The sequence below is a fragment of the Oncorhynchus masou genome, unplaced genomic scaffold, assembly GCF_036934945.1.
Source record: "Oncorhynchus masou masou isolate Uvic2021 unplaced genomic scaffold, UVic_Omas_1.1 unplaced_scaffold_978, whole genome shotgun sequence".
NCBI lineage: Eukaryota > Metazoa > Chordata > Actinopteri > Salmoniformes > Salmonidae > Oncorhynchus > Oncorhynchus masou.
This window is the reverse complement of record NW_027016292.1, coordinates 1-19,702: the sequence shown is the minus strand read 5'-3', so window position 1 is coordinate 19,702 and position 19,702 is coordinate 1. Positions and strand designations below refer to the sequence as shown.

The window sequence follows — 19,702 nt, the reverse complement described above, 5'->3', positions numbered from 1 at the left end:
GTATCAGCCCTCCCTGTATCAGCCCTCCCTGTATCAGCCCTCCCTGTTTCAGCCCTCCCTGTATCAGCCCTGTATCAGCCCTCCCTGTATCAGCCCTCCCTGTATCAGCCCTCCCTGTATCAGCCCTCCCTGTTTCAGCCCTCCCTGTATCAGCCCTCCCTGTATCAGCCCTGTATCAGCCCTGTATCAGCCCTCCCTGTATCAGCCCTCCCTGGTTCAGCCCTCCCTGTATCAGCCCTCCCTGTATCAGCCCTCCCTGTATCAGCCCTGTATCAGCCCTCCCTGTATCAGCCCTCCCTGTATCAGCCCTGTATCAGCCCTTCCTGCATCAGCCCTCCCTGTATCAGCCCTGTATCAGCCCTCCCTGTATCAGCCCTCCCTGTTTCAGCCCTGTATCAGCCCTCCCTGTATCAGCCCTCTCTGTATCAGACCTGTATCAGCCCTCCCTGTATCAGCCCTCCCTGTATCAGCCCTCCCTGTATCAGCCCTATATCAGCCCTGCATCAGCCCTCCCTGTTTCAGCCCTCCCTGTTTCAGCCCTGTATCAGCCCTCCCTGTATCAGCCCTCCCTGAATCAGCCCTGTATCAGCCCTCCCTGTATCAGCCCTCCCTGTATCAGCCCTCCCTGTATCAGCCCTCCCTGTATCAGCCCTGTATCAGCCCTGTATCAGCCCTGTATCAGCCCTCCCTGTATCAGCTCTCCCTGTATCAGCCCTCCCTGGTTCAGCCCTCCCTGTATCAGCCCTCAAGGTATCAGCCCTCCCTGGTTCAGCCCTCCCTGTATCAGCCCTCCCTGTATCAGCCCTCCCTGTATCAGCCCTCCCTGGTTCAGCCCTCCCTGTATCAGCCCTGTATCAGCCCTCCCTGTATCAGCCCTCCCTGTATCAGCCCTCCCTGTTTCAGCCCTCCCTGTATCAGCCCTGTATCAGCCCTCCCTGTATCAGCCCTCCCTGTATCAGCCCTCCCTGTATCAGCCCTCCCTGTTTCAGCCCTCCCTGTATCAGCCCTCCCTGTATCAGCCCTGTATCAGCCCTGTATCAGCCCTCCCTGTATCAGCCCTCCCTGGTTCAGCCCTCCCTGTATCAGCCCTCCCTGTATCAGCCCTCCCTGTATCAGCCCTGTATCAGCCCTCCCTGTATCAGCCCTCCCTGTATCAGCCCTGTATCAGCCCTTCCTGCATCAGCCCTCCCTGTATCAGCCCTGTATCAGCCCTCCCTGTATCAGCCCTCCCTGTTTCAGCCCTGTATCAGCCCTCCCTGTATCAGCCCTCTCTGTATCAGACCTGTATCAGCCCTCCCTGTATCAGCCCTCCCTGTATCAGCCCTCCCTGTATCAGCCCTCCCTGTATCAGCCCTATATCAGCCCTGCATCAGCCCTCCCTGTTTCAGCCCTCCCTGAATCAGCCCTGTATCAGCCCTCCCTATATCAGCCCTCCCTGTATCAGCCCTCCCTGTATCAGCCCTCCCTGTATCAGCCCTATATCAGCCCTGCATCAGCCCTCCCTGTATCAGCCCTCCCTGTTTCAGCCCTGTATCAGCCCTCCCTGAACCAGCCCTGTATCAGCCCTCCCTGTATCAGCCCTCCCTGTTTCAGCCCTCCCTGAATCAGCCCTGTATCAGCCCTCCCTGTATCAGCCCTCCCTGTATCAGCCCTCCCTGTTTCAGCCCTCCCTGTATCAGCCCTCCCTGTATCAGCCCTCCCTGTATCAGCCCTCCCTGTTTCAGCCCTCCCTGTATCAGCCCTCCCTGTTTCAGCCCTCCCTGTATCAGCCCTCCCTGTATCAGCCCTGTATCAGCCCTGTATCAGCCCTCCCTGGTTCAGCCCTCCCTGTATCAGCCCTGTATCAGCCCTCCCTGTATCAGCCCTGTATCAGCCCTGTATCAGTCCTCCCTGTATCAGCCCTGTATCAGCCCTGTATCAGCCCTCCCTGTATCAGCTCTCCCTGTATCAGCCCTCCCTGGTTCAGCCCTCCTGTATCAGCCCTCCCTGGTTCAGCCCTCCCTGTATCAGCCCTCCCTGTATCAGCCCTCCCTGTATCAGCCCTCCCTGGTTCAGCCCTCCCTGTATCAGCCCTCTCTGGTTCAGCCCTCCCTGTATCAGCCCCTCCCTGTATCAGCCCTCCCTGGTTCAGCCCTCCCTGTATCAGCCCTCCCTGTTTCAGCCCTCCCTGTATCAGCCCTCCCTGTATCAGCCCTCCCTGTATCAGCCCTCCCTGTATCCCCTCCCTGGTTCAGCCCTCCCTGTATCAGCCCTCCCTGGTTCAGCCCTCCCTGTATCAGCCCTCCCTGGTTCAGCCCTCCCTGTATCAGCCCTGTATCAGCCCTCCCTGTATCAGCCCTCCCTGAATCAGCCCTGTATCAGCCCTCCCTGTATCAGCCCTCCCTGTATCAGCCCTCCCTGTATCAGCCCTGTATCAGCCCTCCCTGTATCAGCCCTCCCTCCCTGTATCAGCCCTGTATCAGCCCTCCCTGTATCAGCCCTCCCTGGTTCAGCCCTCCCTGTATCAGCCCTCCCTGTATCAGCCCTCCCTGTTTCAGCCCTCCCTGTATCAGCCCTGTATCAGCCCTGTATCAGCCCTGTATCAGCCCCCTGTATCAGCCCTCAGCCCTGTATCAGCCCTCCCTGTATCAGCTCTCCCTGTATCAGCCCTCCCTGTATCAGCCCTCCCTGTATCAGCCCTCCCTGTATCAGCTCTCCCTGTATCAGCCCTCCCTGGTTCAGCCCTCCCTGTATCAGCCCTCCCTGTATCAGCCCTCCCTGGTTCAGCCCTCCCTGTATCAGCCCTCCCTGTATCAGCCCTCCCTGTATCAGCCCTCCCTGGTTCAGCCCTCAGCCCTGTATCAGCCCTCCCTGTATCAGCCCTCCCTGTATCAGCCCTCCCTGTTTCAGCCCTCCCTGTATCAGCCCTGTATCAGCCCTCCCTGTATCAGCCCTCCCTGTATCCCTGTTTCAGCCCTCCCTGTATCAGCCCTCCCTGTTTCAGCCCTCCCTGTATCAGCCCTCCCTGTATCAGCCCTCCCTGTATCAGCCCTGTATCAGCCCTGTATCAGCCCAACCTGGTTCAGCCCTCCCTGTATCAGCCCTCTCTGGTTCAGCCCTCCCTCCCTGTATCAGCCCTCCCTGTATCAGCCCTCCCTGTATCAGCCCTCCTTGTATCAGCCCTCCCTGGTTCAGCCCTCCCTGTATCAGCCCTCTCTGGTTCAGCCCTCCCTGTATCAGCCCTCCCTGGTTCAGCCCTCCCTGTAGCAGCCCTCCCTGTATCAGCCCTCCCTGAATCAGCCCTGTTTCAGCCCTCCCTGTATCAGCCCTCCCTGTTTCAGCCCTCCCTGTAGCAGCCCTCCCTGTATCAGCCCTGTATCAGCCCTCACTGTATCAGCCCTCCCTGTATCAGCCCTCCCTGTTTCAGCCCTCCCTGTATCAGCCCTGTATCAGCCCTCCCTGTATCAGCCCTCCCTGTAGCAGCCCTCCCTGTATCAGCCCTGTATCAGCCCTCCCTGTATCAGCCCTCCCTGTATCAGCCCTCCCTGTATCAGCCCTCCCTGTTTCAGCCCTCCCTGTATCAGCCCTGTATCAGCCCTCCCTGTATCAGCCCTCCCTGTATCAGCCCTCCCTGTTTCAGCCCTCCCTGTATCAGCCCTCCCTGTTTCAGCCCTCCCTGTATCAGCCCTCCCTGTATCAGCCCTCCCTGTATCAGCCCTGTATCAGCCCTGTATCAGCCCTCCCTGGTTCAGCCCTCCCTGTATCAGCCCTCTCTGGTTCAGCCCTCCCTGTATCAGCCCTCCCTGTATCAGCCCTCCCTGTATCAGCCCTCCCTGTATCAGCCCTCCCTGGTTCAGCCCTCCCTGTATCAGCCCTCTCTGGTTCAGCCCTCCCTGTATCAGCCCTCCCTGGTTCAGCCCTCCCTGTATCAGCCCTGTATCAGCCCTCCCTGTATCAGCCCTCCCTGAATCAGCCCTGTTTCAGCCCTCCCTGTATCAGCCCTCCCTGTTTCAGCCCTCCCTGTAGCAGCCCTCCCTGTATCAGCCCTGTATCAGCCCTCCCTGTATCAGCCCTCCCTGTATCAGCCCTCCCTGTTTCAGCCCTCCCTGTATCAGCCCTCCCTGTATCAGCCCTCCCTGTATCAGCCCTGTATCAGCCCTGTATCAGCCCTCCCTGTATCAGCCCTCCCTGGTTCAGCCCTCCCTGTATCAGCCCTCCCTGTATCAGCCCTCCCTGTATCAGCCCTCCCTGTATCAGCCCTCCCTGGTTCAGCCCTCCCTGGTTCAGCCCTCCCTGTATCAGCCCTCCCTGTATCAGCCCTTCCTGCATCAGCCCTCCCTGTATCAGCCCTGTATCAGCCCTCCCTGTATCAGCCCTCCCTGTATCAGCCCTCTCTGTATCAGCCCTGTATCAGCCCTCCCTGTATCAGCCCTCTCTGTATCAGACCTGTATCAGCCCTCCCTGTATCAGCCCTCCCTGTATCAGCCCTCCCTGAATCAGCCCTGTATCAGCCCTCCCTGTATCAGCCCTCCCTGTATCAGCCCTCCCTGTATCAGCCCTCCCTGTATCAGCCCTCCCTGAATCAGCCCTGTATCAGCCCTCCCTGTATCAGCCCTCCCTGTATCAGCCCTCCCTGTATCAGCCCTCCCTGTTTCAGCCCTCCCTGTATCAGCCCTGTATCAGCCCTCCCTGTTTCAGCCCTCCCTGTATCAGCCCTCCCTGTATCAGCCCTCCCTGTATCAGCCCTGTATCAGCCCTCCCTGTATCAGCCCTCCCTGTATCAGCCCTCCCTGTATCAGCCCTCCCTGGTTCAGCCCTCCCTGTATCAGCCCTCTCTGGTTCAGCCCTCCCTGTATCAGCCCTCCCTGGTTCAGCCCTCCCTGTATCAGCCCTGTATCAGCCCTCCCTGTATCAGCCCTCCCTGTATCAGCCCTCCCTGTATCAGCCCTCCAGTATCAGCCCTCCCTGTATCAGCCCTCCCTGTATCAGCCCTCCCTGTATCAGCCCTCCCTGTATCAGCCCTCCCTGTATCAGCCCTCCCTGTATCAGCCCCCTGTATCAGCCCTCCCTGTCCCTGCATCAGCACTCCCTGTATCAGCCCTCCCTGTATCAGCCCTCCCTGTATCAGCCCTCCCTGTATCAGCCCTCCCTGTTTCAGCCCTATATCAGCCCTCCCTGTATCAGCCCTCCCTGTATCAGCCCTGTATCAGCCCTCCCTGTATCAGCCCTCCCTGTATCAGCCCTGTATCAGCCCTCCCTGTATCAGCCCTGTATCAGCCCTCCCTGTATCAGCCCTTCCTGCATCAGCCCTCCCTGTATCAGCCCTGTATCAGCCCTCCCTGTATCAGCCCTCCCTGTATCAGCCCTCTCTGTATCAGCCCTGTATCAGCCCTCCCTGTATCAGCCCTCTCTGTATCAGACCTGTATCAGCCCTCCCTGTATCAGCCCTCCCTGTATCAGCCCTCCCTGTATCAGCCCTTCCTGCATCAGCCCTCCCTGTATCAGCCCTGTATCAGCCCTCCCTGTATCAGCCCTCCCTGTATCAGCCCTCCCTGTATCAGCCCTCCCTGTATCAGCCCTCTCTGTATCAGACCTGTATCAGCCCTCCCTGTATCAGCCCTCCCTGTTTCAGCCCTATATCAGCCCTGTATCAGCCCCCCTGTATCAGCCCTCCCTGTATCAGCCCTCCCTGTATCAGCCCTCCCTGTATCAGCCCTCCCTGTATCAGTATCCCTCCCTGTATCAGCCCTCCCTGTATCAGCCCTCCCTGTATCAGCCCTCCCTGTATCAGACCTCCCTGTATCAGCCCTCCCTGTATCAGCCCTCCCTGTATCAGCCCTCCCTGGTTCAGCCCTCCCTGTATCAGCCCTCTCTGGTTCAGCCCTCCCTGTATCAGCCCTCCCTGGTTCAGCCCTCCCTGTATCAGCACTGTATCAGCCCTCCCTGTATCAGCCCTGTATCAGCCCTCCCTGTATCAGCCCTCCCTGAATCAGCCCTGTTTCAGCCCTCCCTGTATCAGCCCTCCCTGTTTCAGCCCTCCCTGTAGCAGCCCTCCCTGTATCAGCCCTGTATCAGCCCTCCCTGTATCAGCCCTCCCTGTTTCAGCCCTCCCTGTATCAGCCCTCCCTGTATCAGCCCTCCCTGTATCAGCCCTGTATCAGCCCTCCCTGTATCAGCCCTCCCTGTATCAGCCCTGTATCAGCCCTCCCTGTATCAGCCCTCCCTGTATCAGCCCTCCCTGTATCAGCCCTCCCTGTTTCAGCCCTATATCAGCCCTCCCTGTATCAGCCCTCCCTGTATCAGCCCTCCCTGTATCAGCCCTCCCTGTATCAGCCCTCCCTGTATCAGCCCTCCCTGTATCAGCCCTCCCTGTATCAGCCCTCCCTGCATCAGCCCTCCCTGTATCAGCCCTCCCTGTATCAGCCCTCCCTGTATCAGCCCTCCCTGTATCAGCCCTCCCTGTATCAGCCCTGTATCAGCCCTCCCTGTATCAGCCCTGTATCAGCCCTCCCTGTATCAGCCCTCCCTGTATCAGCCCTCCCTGTATCAGCCCTCCCTGTTTCAGCCCTCCCTGTATCAGCCCTCCCTGCATCAGCCCTCCCTGTATCAGCCCTCCCTGTATCAGCCCTCCCTGTATCAGCCCTCCCTGTTTCAGCCCTATATCAGCCCTCCCTGTATCAGCCCTCCCTGTATCAGCCCTGTATCAGCCCTCCCTGTATCAGCCCTGTATCAGCCCTCCCTGTATCAGCCCTTCCTGCATCAGCCCTCCCTGTATCAGCCCTGTATCAGCCCTCCCTGTATCAGCCCTCCCTGTATCAGCCCTCTCTGTATCAGCCCTGTATCAGCCCTCCCTGTATCAGCCCTCTCTGTATCAGACCTGTATCAGCCCTCCCTGTATCAGCCCTCCCTGTATCAGCCCTCCCTGTATCAGCCCTCCCTGTATCAGCCCTCCCTGTATCAGCCCTCCCTGTATCAGCCCTCCCTGTATCAGCCCTCCCTGTATCAGCCCTCCCTGTATCAGCCCTCCCTGTTTCAGCCCTATATCAGCCCTGTATCAGCCCTCCCTGTATCAGCCCTCCCTGTATCAGCCCTCCCTGTATCAGCCCTCCCTGTATCAGCCCTGTATCAGCCCTCCCTGTATCAGCCCTCCCTGTATCAGCCCTCCCTGTATCAGCCCTGTATCAGCCCTCCCTGTATCAGCCCTCCCTGTTTCAGCCCTATATCAGCCCTCCCTGTATCAGCCCTCCCTGTATCAGCCCTCCCTGTATCAGCCCTGTATCAGCCCTCCCTGTATCAGCCCTCCCTGTATCAGCCCTCCCTGTATCAGCCCTCCCTGTATCAGCCCCTCTGTATCAGACCTGTATCAGCCCTCCCTGTATCAGCCCTCCCTGTATCAGCCCTGTATCAGCCCTCCCTGTATCAGCCCTCCCTGTATCAGCCCTCCCTGTATCAGCCCTCCCTGTATCAGCCCTCCCTGTATCAGCCCTGTATCAGCCCTCCCTGTATCAGCCCTCCCTGTATCTCCCTGTATCAGCCCTCCCTGTATCAGCCCTCCCTGTATCAGCCCTCCCTGTATCAGCCCTGTATCAGCCCTATATCAGCCCCCTGTATCAGCCCTCCCTGTTTCAGCCCTATATCAGCCCTCCCTGTATCAGCCCTCAGACCTGTATCAGCCCTCCCCCTGTATCAGCCCTCCCTGTATCAGCCCTCCCTGTTTCAGCCCTATATCAGCCCTGTATCAGCCCTCCCTGTATCAGCCCTCCCTGTATCAGCCCTCCCTGTATCAGCCCTCCCTGTATCAGCCCTGTATCAGCCCTCCCTGTATCAGCCCTCCCTGTATCAGCCCTGTATCAGCCCTCCCTGTATCAGCCCTCCCTGTATCAGCCCTGTATCAGCCCTCCCTGTATCAGCCCTCCCTGTTTCAGCCCTATATCAGCCCTCCCTGTATCAGCCCTCCCTGTATCAGCCCTCCCTGTATCAGCCCTCCCTGTATCAGCCCTCCCTGTATCAGCCCTCCCTGTTTCAGCCCTATATCAGCCCTCCCTGTATCAGCCCTCCCTGTATCAGCCCTCCCTGTATCAGCCCTCCCTGTATCAGCCCTGTATCAGCCCTCCCTGTATCAGCCCTCCCTGTATCAGCCCTCCCTGTATCAGCCCTCCCTGTATCAGCCCTCCCTGTATCAGACCTGTATCAGCCCTCCCTGTATCAGCCCTCCCTGTTTCAGCCCTGTATCAGCCCTCCCTATATCAGCCCTCCCTGTATCAGCCCTCCCTGTATCAGCCCTCCCTATATCAGCCCTCCCTGTATCAGCCCTCCCTGTATCAGCCCTCCCTGTATCAGACCTGTATCAGCCCTCCCTGTATCAGCCCTCCCTGTATCAGCCCTCCCTGTATCAGCCCTCCCTGTATCAGCCCTCCCTGTATCAGCCCTCCCTGTATCAGACCTGTATCAGCCCTCCCTGTATCAGCCCTCCCTGTATCAGCCCTCCCTGTATCAGCCCTCCCTGTATCAGCCCTCCCTGTATCAGACCTGTATCAGCCCTCCCTGTATCAGCCCTCCCTGTATCAGCCCTCCCTATATCCGCCCTGCCTTCAGCCCTCCCTGTATCAGCCCTCCCTGTATCAGCCCTCCCTATATCCGCCCTGCCTTCAGCCCTCCCTGCAGCTCATTAACTATTTACACTAGAGACAGACAGAGACAGGTCTCCCTAGGCCTCCTAGCAGCTCAGCCCCACCGCAAAATCTATTAGCCGTCATTAGCCCCCATCAGCAGCAGCACACACTCCCACTGGGCAGGAGAGGGTTAACTCCGCCAGGGGAGGCCTTCAGTTACCACAACACACATCTCTCTCTCCAGTATCTTTTATCAATTTCTGTCTTTCAAATTCTCTTTTTCTCACCCCCCCACTTACTCTCTCTCTCTCTCCCTCGCTCTCCCTCTCCTCTCCCCCTCCCTCCCTCCCTCCCTCCCTCCCTCCCTCCCTCCCTCCCTCCATCTCTCTTAATGTAAATGTTCCTGTAGTGAGCGGCTGGGCCAGGGGTCTGAGGCTCTGAGGTTGTAAAGCTGGGGGGGTGTGGGGTTACAGTGAGGGAGATTTCCCATTGGCGGAAAGTCAACATGGTCCAGGGTAACGCGATTAGGGCTGGATCGAGTGCATCGCAGGGGACATATGGACCTGATCACGCTGCAGACACCCGATAGCACAGCCGTATTTATCGACTTGGGCCGGCTGTGGATATTACAGACACCAGAGATCCCCTGAAACCCCTGTTCCCCCCCGCTTCCCCATCCCTCCCCCACTCCGTCCGTCAGGTCCTTATGAAAACCACGCTGGAGATCTGAGCCTGATAAGCCGATTAGCCTCTCACTCTCTGTCCACAGTCATGGGATTCCATCAGGACCTTTCAAGATATCCGGGCCATTCGAAATGTCAGGGCCCAAATCTCCAACCATCTGGTCATGAATAGAGAATGAATGAATATCTGACTGGTCAAGCAGCCTGTAGGTTCGTCCAGTAATGAAGCCTGGGTCGTTTTCTGAGGACTGTCTGCTTGTGTTTATTAGTGGCCTTGGCATTTACAATTCAATTACAACGATAGGCGAGAGGGGAAATAAAAGGAAAAGATCTGTGTGTCTGGATGGAGGCCAATGCAGAGATAAGACTAAAACACTAATATTGTCTTACTCCAGCGTGTTACCATAGGAACAGCAGGAGATCCAAAAGACTACAAAGACGATCAATCTAGAGAGAGAGCAGGAGGAAGAGGGACACGTAAGTGCCCTGAGAATGCACCTTCTCTCTCCCCCCTCTCTCTCCCTCTTTCTCTCTCCCCATATCTCTCCCTCTCCCCTTTTCACTCCCTCTTTCTCTCTCCCTCTCCCCCTTTCACTCCCTCTTTCTCTCTTTGTCCCTCTTTCTCTCATTCTCCCTCTTTCTCTCTCTCTCGTCTATCAGAGCAATCACTGCTAATGACCTCTCTCTCTCTCTCTCTCTCTCTCTCTCTCTCTCTCTCTCTCTCTCTCTCTCTCTCTCGCATCGCTACTTCTCTCTGTCTTTCTATCTCACCCTCCCTTTCTCTCTCTCTCTCTCTCTCTCTCTCTCTCTCTCTCTCTCTCTCTCTCTCACTCTCTCACTCTCTCTCTCACTCTCTCCCTCCCATCTCTACTTCTCTCTGTCTTTCCTTCTCTCTTCCCTCTCTTTCTACCCCCCCTCTCAATCTCATCAACCTCAGTAATCAGTGGGCCATTAAACAAGTCAGAAGAGCAAACAGCACTTTATTCTGACCAGCCACTTGCCTTAGACCACCTCCTTCTGCCTCTCTCTTTCTCTCTCGCTCTCTGCTGCTCTCTCTCTCTGCTGCTCTCTCTCTCTCTCTGCTGCTCTCTCTCTCTGCCAATCTCTGCTGCTCTCTCTCTCTGCTGCTCTCTCTCTCTGCCAATCTCTGCTGCTCTCTCTCTCTGCTGCTCTCTCTCTGCCGCTCTCTCTCTCTGCCTACCTCTGCCTCTCTCTGCTGCTCTCTCTCTCTGCTGCTCTCTCTCTGCCACTCTCTCTCTCTGCTACTCTCTCTCTGCCTATCTCTGCCTCTCTCTTTCTCTCTCTTTCTCTCTCTCTCTGCCTCTCGCTCTCTCTCTCTCTGCCTCTGCCTCTTCCTCTCTGCCTCTCTCACTCTCTCTCTGCCTCTTTCTCTCTCACTCTCTCTCTCTCTGCCTCTCTCACTCTCACTCTCTCTCTCTGCCTCTCTCACTCTCTCTCTGCCTCCCTCTTTCGCTCTCTCTCTGCCTCTCTCCGCTTCTTCTCTCGTTCCTCTACCCCCTCCCTCCCTCCCTCCCCCTGCTCTCTCTCTCTCTCTCACTTTGTCTGTCTCTCTCTCCCTCTCCCTCTGTCTGTCTGTCTGTCTGTCTGTCTGTCTGTCTCCCTCTCACTCTCTCTCTCCCTCTCTCTCTCCCTCCCTCTCTCCCCCTCTCTCTCTCTCTCTCTCTCTCACTCTCTCTCTGCCTCCCTCTTTCGCTCTCTCTCTGCCTCTCTCCGCTTCTTCTCTCGTTCCTCTACCCCTTCTCCTCCCTCTCTCCTTTCTTCTGTCATCTCCTATCTTCCCTAATCTCCTCCCTCCCTTTTCCCTCTACCCCCTCTCCATTTCTCCCTCTCTCTCTCCCTCATAGTCCTCCCTCTCTCTCAGCCTTCTCTCACTCCCCCTCCTCTCTCTCTCCCTCGTAGTCCTCCCTCTCTCTCAGCCTTCTCTCACTCCCCCCCTCTCTCTAACTGCCTGCTTTGTGAGGGATGAGGTCATTCCATTTCCTTCCCGCTGTGTTAAACTAGTGCTAACAAGTTGCACAATTCCACAACATGTTCTGTACATTAAGATATACATCAGTCAGCCAGTCGGTGCAGTGCGGTGGGCAGCCCAGCCGCAGCCACATAAAGGGCCTTTTATCCAGGCTCTCTGAGACTCCAGACCAGCGCTGCTCTGCTCCTACAGGTTCAGACCTAGCAGCTTTGATTCCACACACACACACAAAATGATGAAATCCGCACAGAGACTTTAAAGCAAGTGCAGCTTTTTGTTGGCATGGCCAAGTGGAAAAGAGAACGGTATAAAACATTGAGCATATATCTGTGTGGAAGGGTGTGTGGAAGGGTGTGTGTGTGCGTGCATCTGCATGTGTGTGTTTTTATTATTCAGGTGTATTTAGTGTGTGTATGTGTGTGTTGGTGAGGATTGAGACTCACCAGTTTGGCCTCAGAGTGCATGGAGGGTCCGTGAGGGGAGGAACAGGAGCTGGGATGGTTGGGGCCCTGCATCCCCATCATACTGGAACACATAGACATCTGCCTCTCCATCTGAGGACCACAACAATATATCACACTACGGCAACACACACACCCACCCACACACACACACACACACACACACACACACACACACACACACACACACACACACACACACACACACACACACACACACACACACACACACACACACACACACATATACACACACACACACACACACACACACAAACACACACACACACACACACACACACACACACACACTTATCAAGGAGACACGTGGTGTGTGTGTGTCTGTCTGACAAAAACAGTGCTATTTACAGACACACACCCTGGTAGTAGCTTCCTGTTTTAACTCCCTCACTGCTGGGCTGGCTTCCTGTTTTAACTCCCTCACTGCTGGGCTGGCTTCCTGTTTTAACTCCCTCACTGCTGGGCTGGCTTCCTGTTTGTGTGTGTTCTGGTCAGCTCTAGTTGCATGCTGTGTGTGGTTGTTTGTATGGGTTCTCTGTGTGTGGTTGTTTGTATGGGTGATGTGTGTGGTTGTTTCTATGGGTGATGTGTGTGTGGGTGATGTGTGATACAGGGTCAGATGTTTAATGGTTAAAGTGGTGATTAAAGGGGACCCACACACACACCCCACTATCCCTCCCCCCAAAAAAAACACCCTCCTGATGTCCCCCACTACCCCACTAACCCCCCCAACAACCCCCAACCCCCTGATGTCCCCCACTACCCCACTAACCCCACCCCCAACAACCCTCAACCCCCTGATGTCCCCCACTAACCCCCCAACAACCCCCAACCCCCTGATGACCCCCCCACTAACCCCTCCCCCACTAACCCCATGTCCCCCCAACAACCCCCAACCCCTCTGATCACCCCCACTAACCCCTCCAACAACCCCCAACCCCTGATGTCCCCCACTACCCCACTAACCCCACCCCCAACAACCCCCAACCCCTCTGATGACCCCCACTAACCCCTCCAACAACCCCCAACCCCCTGATGTCCCCCACTACCCCACTAACCCCACCCCCAACAACCCCCAACCCCTCTGATGACCCCCACTAACCCCGCCAACAACCCCCAACCCCCTGATGTCCCCCACTACCCCACTAACCCCACCCCCAACAACCCCCAACCCCTCTGATGACCCCCACTAACCCCGCCAACAACCCCCAACCCCCTGATGCACCTCTCCCCATCCACAGAGGCCCAGCACCAGAACCCCTCCACACAGCCTTCATTGCTCTAAGTGTGTTTTGTGTATAAATATCACCCAAACCTGCACCCCTTTCCTGACCAGTCAATCTTCCTCCAGAAAGGCTTAGCTCCTAATTTAATAAACATGGGAGGTTTTTTCCACACCATAAACACAGCCTGTCTTGTGTTACCATGAGAACATATGTGGTATCATTAGAATGATGATACGGGGAGCTTTCTCAGAGTTGTTATCATTCCCTGTCTGTCTCCCACTACTGCACCGATCTCAAATCTCATTGGCTTGATTAGAATATAGTGGGAGACGAAGAGGCAGTGTCTGAAAGCCACACTGCAGGAGATGGTCGTTTGGATAACTAGTGATGAATCATTTATATGGTGGGAAATACGTGGGACAACTCACAGATATTACAGACTGAAAGAGGGGATAAGATGGAGGTAGCGTTAGTGTGTGTGTGTGTGTGTGTGTGTGTGTGTGCGTGCGTGCGTGCGTGCGTGCGTGCGTGCGTGCGTGAATCAGTGTGTACATCAGTGTGTACATCAGTGGAGGCTCCTCAGAGGAGGAAGGGGAGGACCTTTCTCCTCAGTGAATTTTATAAAAATAAAAATGGTAAAACATTTAAAAAGTTTTATAAAACTATACTAAATATATTCACGTCACCAAATAATTTATTAAAACAGGTCTACAGTAGCCTCAACAGCACTCTGTAGGGTAGAACAATGGTGTCGCTGGAGGACAGCTAGCTTTCAGTTTCACTTACTTATCTAGAAAATGCAGCTAGCTAGTTTAGCCTACTGAAACACCCTGCTCAAACAGAGGGATGCTAAGTTAGATAGCTGGCTATGACGTTCCAACACAACACTGGAACTCTTCCAAGTCAAGGTTTTACTAACTTATTGCCCCCGGGGCCCGTGGGTGTAACTGCTGACGGACTAAACACTGTAACGTTACTGCGTGATTTTAGCAGGTTTACTAACTTATTGCCCCCGGGGCCCGTGTTTGTAACTTATTGCCCCCGGGGCCCGTGGGTGTAACTTATTGCCCCCGGGGCCCGTGTTTGTAACTTATTGCCCCCGGGGCCCGTGTTTGTAACTTATTGCCCCCGGGGCCCGTGTTTGTAACTTATTGCCCCCGGGGCCCGTGGGTGTAACTTATTGCCCCCGGGGCCCGTGGGTGTAACTTATTGCCCCCGGGGCCCGTGGGTGTAACTTAATGCCCCCGGGGCCCGTGGGTGTAACTTATTGCCCCCGGGGCCCGTGGGTGTAACTGCTGATGGACTAAACACTAACGTTACTGCGTGATTGTAGCAGGTTTACTAACTTATTGCCCCCGGGGCCCGTGGGTGTAACTTATTGCCCCCGGGGCCCGTGGGTGTAACTTATTGCCCCCGGGGCCCATGGGTGTAATTGCTGATGGACTAAACACAAACGTTACTGCGTGATTGTACTTATTGCCCCGGGGGTTTACTAACTTATTGCCCCGGGGCCCGTGGGTGTAACTTAATGCCCCCGGGGCCCGTGGGTGTAACTTATTGCCCCCGGGGCCCGTGGGTGTAACTGCTGATGGACTAAACACTAACGTTACTGCGTGATTGTAGCAGGTTTACTAACTTATTGCCCCCGGGGCCCGTGGGTGTAACTTATTGCCCCCGGGGCCCGTGGGTGTAACTTTTTATTGCCCCCGGGGCCCGTGGGTGTAACTGCTGATGGACTAAACACTAACGTTACTGCGTGATTGTAGCAGGTTTACTAACGCGTTAGTTCTATTAGCTGACTAGGACGTTACTTTAGTTAATATGGTGACAACGATGTAGGCCGCGTGTAGCTGTTTGGCTTGGAAAGGTTTTTACTCCTGGTCACGGACAGCTGATGTGTTGTGCATTGAAGTCCACAAGCGAAGGGAAGAGGTGAGAGGAGGAGAGCGCATGGATGTCAGAAGGAATACAACGTGGCTGTGTGTTTACACGTGATCAGTGGGTATTCATTCCGCCAATTCTGTTGAAAAACGTTTCTTAAACGGGAGCAAACGGAACAAAACAGGGAAAAACATACTTGAATTTGTACAATAGAAAATATCATTTGCAATTGTTGGGACAAACGATTACATCCTATATTAGCTAGATGCAGGCAAGAGTGTGCAAGGCGGGATTCAATGTCACTGTCTGTCCATGTGTCACTGTCTGTCACCTCAAATTTGTCTCTCGACCTGTGTGCACCTACGTTATATTCTTTAATTCATAAGCTAGGTTGTAGTAACCTCATGATGGGTATAGGGGAAACTAGAGAATCATGTAGTAGCCTAAACCTATCACTGTTACATTGAGCCGGGTGACCACCACGTGTGTGTGTGTGTGTGTGTGTGTGTGTGTGTGTGTGTGTGTGTGTGTGTGTGTGTGTGTGTGTGTGTACTCACAGGCATCAGTACAGAGGAGCCTTGCATGGTGGGGTCTGGCAGGGTTCCAGCCATGGTGGCAGGCAGTGGCTGTCTCTGTCTGTTCCGTAGGTGCAGTAGTGATGACAGGGGGCCAGGGACAGCCATGGAGGCACAGTGGCTGTCTCTGTCTGTTCCGTAGGTGCAGTAGTGATGACAGGGAGCCAGGGACAGGCCAGGCACACACACACACACACACACACACACACACAGGACAGGGAAAGCGTATTAAAATCATCCTGAACTCACGTTCCAAGTTCTTTAGAGAGATAATAAATCATGTCCATATCTTTATCATAAGAACATCACCACATAACAGCAATAGACACATTTTATGTTCTAACAGATGTGTTACTTCACTTCAGGTTATGGGGAGTAGCAGGAACACTATTAGAGGGGTGGGAGCAAACAGACAAACACGCTTCTATCCATCTTGCAGGCAGCTTTTTACATCCAGTCTTTAAATCAGTGTCCCAGTTCCAGCTTGTTTAGAGTTGGAGACATGTCAGTCTACATCCTCTCTGTAGTCTTTGGTGTATAGTTGTTTACACTTGAGGCTTTACTAATAAGACAGACAGTAAAGGATGCTGTGCAGTAACTCTCGCCTCCCCTCTCCTCTCCTTTCCTCTCCCCTCCCCTCCCCGCTCCTCTCCTTTCGTCTCCCCTCCCCTCTCTCTCTCCTCTCCTCTCCTTTCCCTGCCCTCCCCTCTCCTCTCCTCTCTCCTCTCCTCTCCTCTCCTCTTTCCTTTCCTTTCCTTTCCTTTCCCCCCCCCTCTCCTTTCCCATCCCCTCTCCCCTCTTTCCCTCCCTCTCCTCTCCTTTCCTCCTCTCCTCCTCTCCCCTCTCCTCCTCTCCCCTCTCCTCCTTCTCCTTTCCTTTCCTCTTCCTTTCCCCTCTCCTCTTCTCCTCTCCTCTCCTTTCCTCTCCCCCTCCCTCTCCCCCTTCCCTTTCCTCTCCTTTTTCCCCATCCCCTCTCCCTCTCCTCTCCTTCCTCCCTCTCCTCTCCCTTTCCCTTTCCTCTCCCTCCCCCTCCCCTCCCCCTCTCCTCTCCCTCTCCTCCTTTCCTTTCCTCCTTTCCTCTCCCTCCTCTCCTCCTCTCCCTCTCCTCCCCTCTCCTCCTCTCCCCCTCTCCTCCCTCTCCCCTCTCCTCCCCTCTCCTCTCCTTTCCTTTCCTTTCCTCTCCTTCCTCTCCTCCCTCTCTCCTCTCCTCTCCTCCTTTCCTTTCTCCCTCTCCTCTCCCCTCTCCTCTCCTCTCCCTCTTTTCCTCTCCTTTCCCTCTCCTCTCCTCTCCTCTCCCTCTCCTCTCCTCCTTTCCTTTCCCTCCTCTCTTCTCCTCTCCCTCTCCTCTCCTCTCTCCTCCTCCTTTCCTCTCCCTCTCCCTCCTCTCCCTCCTTTCCTCTCCCCCTTCCTCTCCTCTCCTCCCTCCTCTCCCCCTCTCCCTCCTTTCCTTTCCTTTCCTCTTCCTTTCCTCTCCTCTCCTCTCCCTTTCCCCTCTCCCTTCCCTTTCCTCTCCTCTCCTCTCCCTCTCCCTCCTCCCCTCCCCTCCTCTCCTCTCCTTTCCTTCCTCTCTCCTCTCCCCTCTCCCTCCCTCTCCCCTCCCCTCTCCTCTCCTCTCCTCTCCTTCTCCTCCCCTCTCCTCTCCTCTCCTTTCCTTTCCTCTCCTCTCCCCTCTCCTCTCCTCTCCTCTCCCCCTCTCCTCCCCTCTCATTTCATTTCCTCTCCTCTCCTCTCCCCTCCTCCTCTCCTTTCCTGTATCAGCCCTCCCTGTAAAATAGCTATGCAGCGACGCTCCCCATCCAACCTGACAGAGATTGAGAGGATCTGCTTCAACAATGTACTGAGTAAAGGGTGTAAATGTGATATTTCTGCATTTTTATTTAATATTTTAGCAAAAATTACGAACCTGTTTTTGCTTTGTCATTGTGGGGTATTGTGTGTAGATTGATGAAGGGAAAAAAACTATTTAATCAATTTTAGAATAAGGATGTAACGTAACAAAATGTGGAAAAAGTCAAGGGGTCTGAATACTTTCTGAATGCACCATACATCTTCATATTAAAGCCAGTGTTGTAATAATCAATTGTATGCAGAAGACCCTGGTCGATGTCTTCTCCAATACCATCCAAACATGGCAATGAGGAGAATGTAACATAACAGTCCCTGCATGGTAATGAGGAGAATGTAACATAACAGTCCCTGCATGGTAATGAGGAGAATGTAACATAACAGTCCCTGCATGGTAATGAGGAGAATGTAACATAACAGTCCCTGCATGGTAATGAGGAGAATGTAACATAACAGTCCCTGCATGGTAATGAGGAGAATGTAACATAACAGTCCCTGCATGGTAATGAGGAGAATGTAACATAACAGTCCCTGCATGGTAATAATGAGTCCCTGCAGAATGTAACATAACAGTCCCTGCATGGTAATGAGGAGAATGTAACATAACAGTCCCTGCATGGTAATGAGGAGAATGTAACATAACAGTCCCTGCATGGTAATGAGGAGAATGTAACATAACAGTCCCTGCATGGTAATGAGGAGAATGTAACATAACAGTCCCTGCATGGTAATGAGGAGAATGTAACATAACAGTCCCTGCATGGTAATGAGGAGAATGTAACATAACAGTCCCTGCATGGTAATGAGGAGAATGTAACATAACAGTCCCTGCATGGTAATGAGAATGTAACATAACAGTCCCTGCATGGTAATGAGGAGAATGTAACATAACAGTCCCTGCATGGTAATGAGGAGAATGTAACATAACAGTCCTGCATGGTAATGAGGAGTAACAGTCCTGCATGGTAATGAGGAGAATGTAACATAACAGTCCCTGCATGGTAATGAGGAGAATGTAACATAACAGTCCCTGCATGGTAATGAGGAGAATGTAACATAACAGTCCCTGCATGGTAATGAGGAGAATGTAACATAACAGTCCCTGCATGGTAATGAGGAGAATGTAACATAACAGTCCCTGCATGGTAATGAGAATTAACATAACAGTCCCTGCATGGTAATGAGGAGAATGTAACATAACATACCCTGCATGGTAATGAGGAGAATGTAACATAACAGTCCCTGCATGGTAATGAGGAGAATGTAACATAACAGTCCCTGCATGGTAATGAGGAGAATGTAACATAACAGTCCCTGCATGGTAATGAGGAGAATGTAACATAACAGTCCCTGCATGGTAATGAGGAGAATGTAACATAACAGTCCCTGCATGGTAATGAGGAGAATGTAACATAACAGTCCCTGCATGGTAATGAGGAGAATGTAACATAACAGTCCCTGCATGGTAATGAGGAGAATGTAACATAACAGTCCCTGCATGGTAATGAGGAGAATGTAACATAACAGTCCCTGCATGGTAATGAGGAGAATGTAACATAACAGTCCCTGCATGGTAATGAGGAGAATGTAACATAACAGTCCCTGCATGGTAATGAGGAGAATGTAACATAACAGTCCCTGCATGGTAATGAGGAGAATGTAACATAACAGTCCCTGCATGGTAATGAGGAGAATGTAACATAACAGTCCCTGCATGGTAATGAGGAGAATGTAACATAACAGTCCCTGCATGGTAATGAGGAGAATGAAACATAACAGTCCCTGCATGGTAATGAGGAGAATGTAACATAACAGTCCCTGCATGGTAATGAGGAGAATGTAACATAACAGTCCCTGCATGGTAATGAGGAGAATGTAACATAACAGTCCCTGCATGGTAATAGGACATAACAGTCCCTGCATGGTAATGAGGAGAATGTAACATAACAGTCCCTGCATGGTAATGAGGAGAATGTAACATAACAGTCCTGCATGGTAATGAGGAGAATGTAACATAACAGTCCCTGCATGGTAATGAGGAGAATGTAACATAACAGTCCCTGCATGGTAATGAGGAGAATGTAACATAACAGTCCCTGCATGGTAATGAGGAGAATGTAACATAACAGTCCCTGCATGGTAATGAGGAGAATGTAACATAACAGTCCCTGCATGGTAATGAGGAGAATGTAACATAACAGTCCCTGCATGGTAATGAGGAGAATGTAACATAACAGTCCCTGCATGGTAATGAGGAGAATGTAACATAACAGTCCCTGCCTAACAGCCCCTGCATGGTAATGAGGAGAATGTAACATAACAGTCCCTGCATGGTAATGAGGAGAATGTAACATAACAGTCCCTGCATGGTAATGAGGAGAATGTAACATAACAGTCCCTGCATGGTAATGAGGAGAATGTAACATAAC

The 19,702-nt window shown here is 53.8% G+C and overlaps 1 protein-coding gene across 1 annotated transcript in view; it reads right to left on the bottom strand.

Moving 5' to 3' along the window:
- creb5b (cAMP responsive element binding protein 5b) overlaps window positions 1-15,536 on the bottom strand; it is a 72,613-nt gene extending 57,077 nt beyond the window's left edge. Inside the window, exons 1-2 of the mRNA XM_064964414.1 lie at window positions 15,411-15,536; window positions 11,708-11,818 (exon numbers count right to left, since the gene is read on the bottom strand). Coding sequence (XP_064820486.1) covers window positions 11,708-11,818; window positions 15,411-15,536 — 237 coding nt within the window. The remainder of the gene's footprint in view (window positions 1-11,707; window positions 11,819-15,410) is intronic.
- Window positions 15,537-19,702: the final 4,166 nt, after the last annotated feature.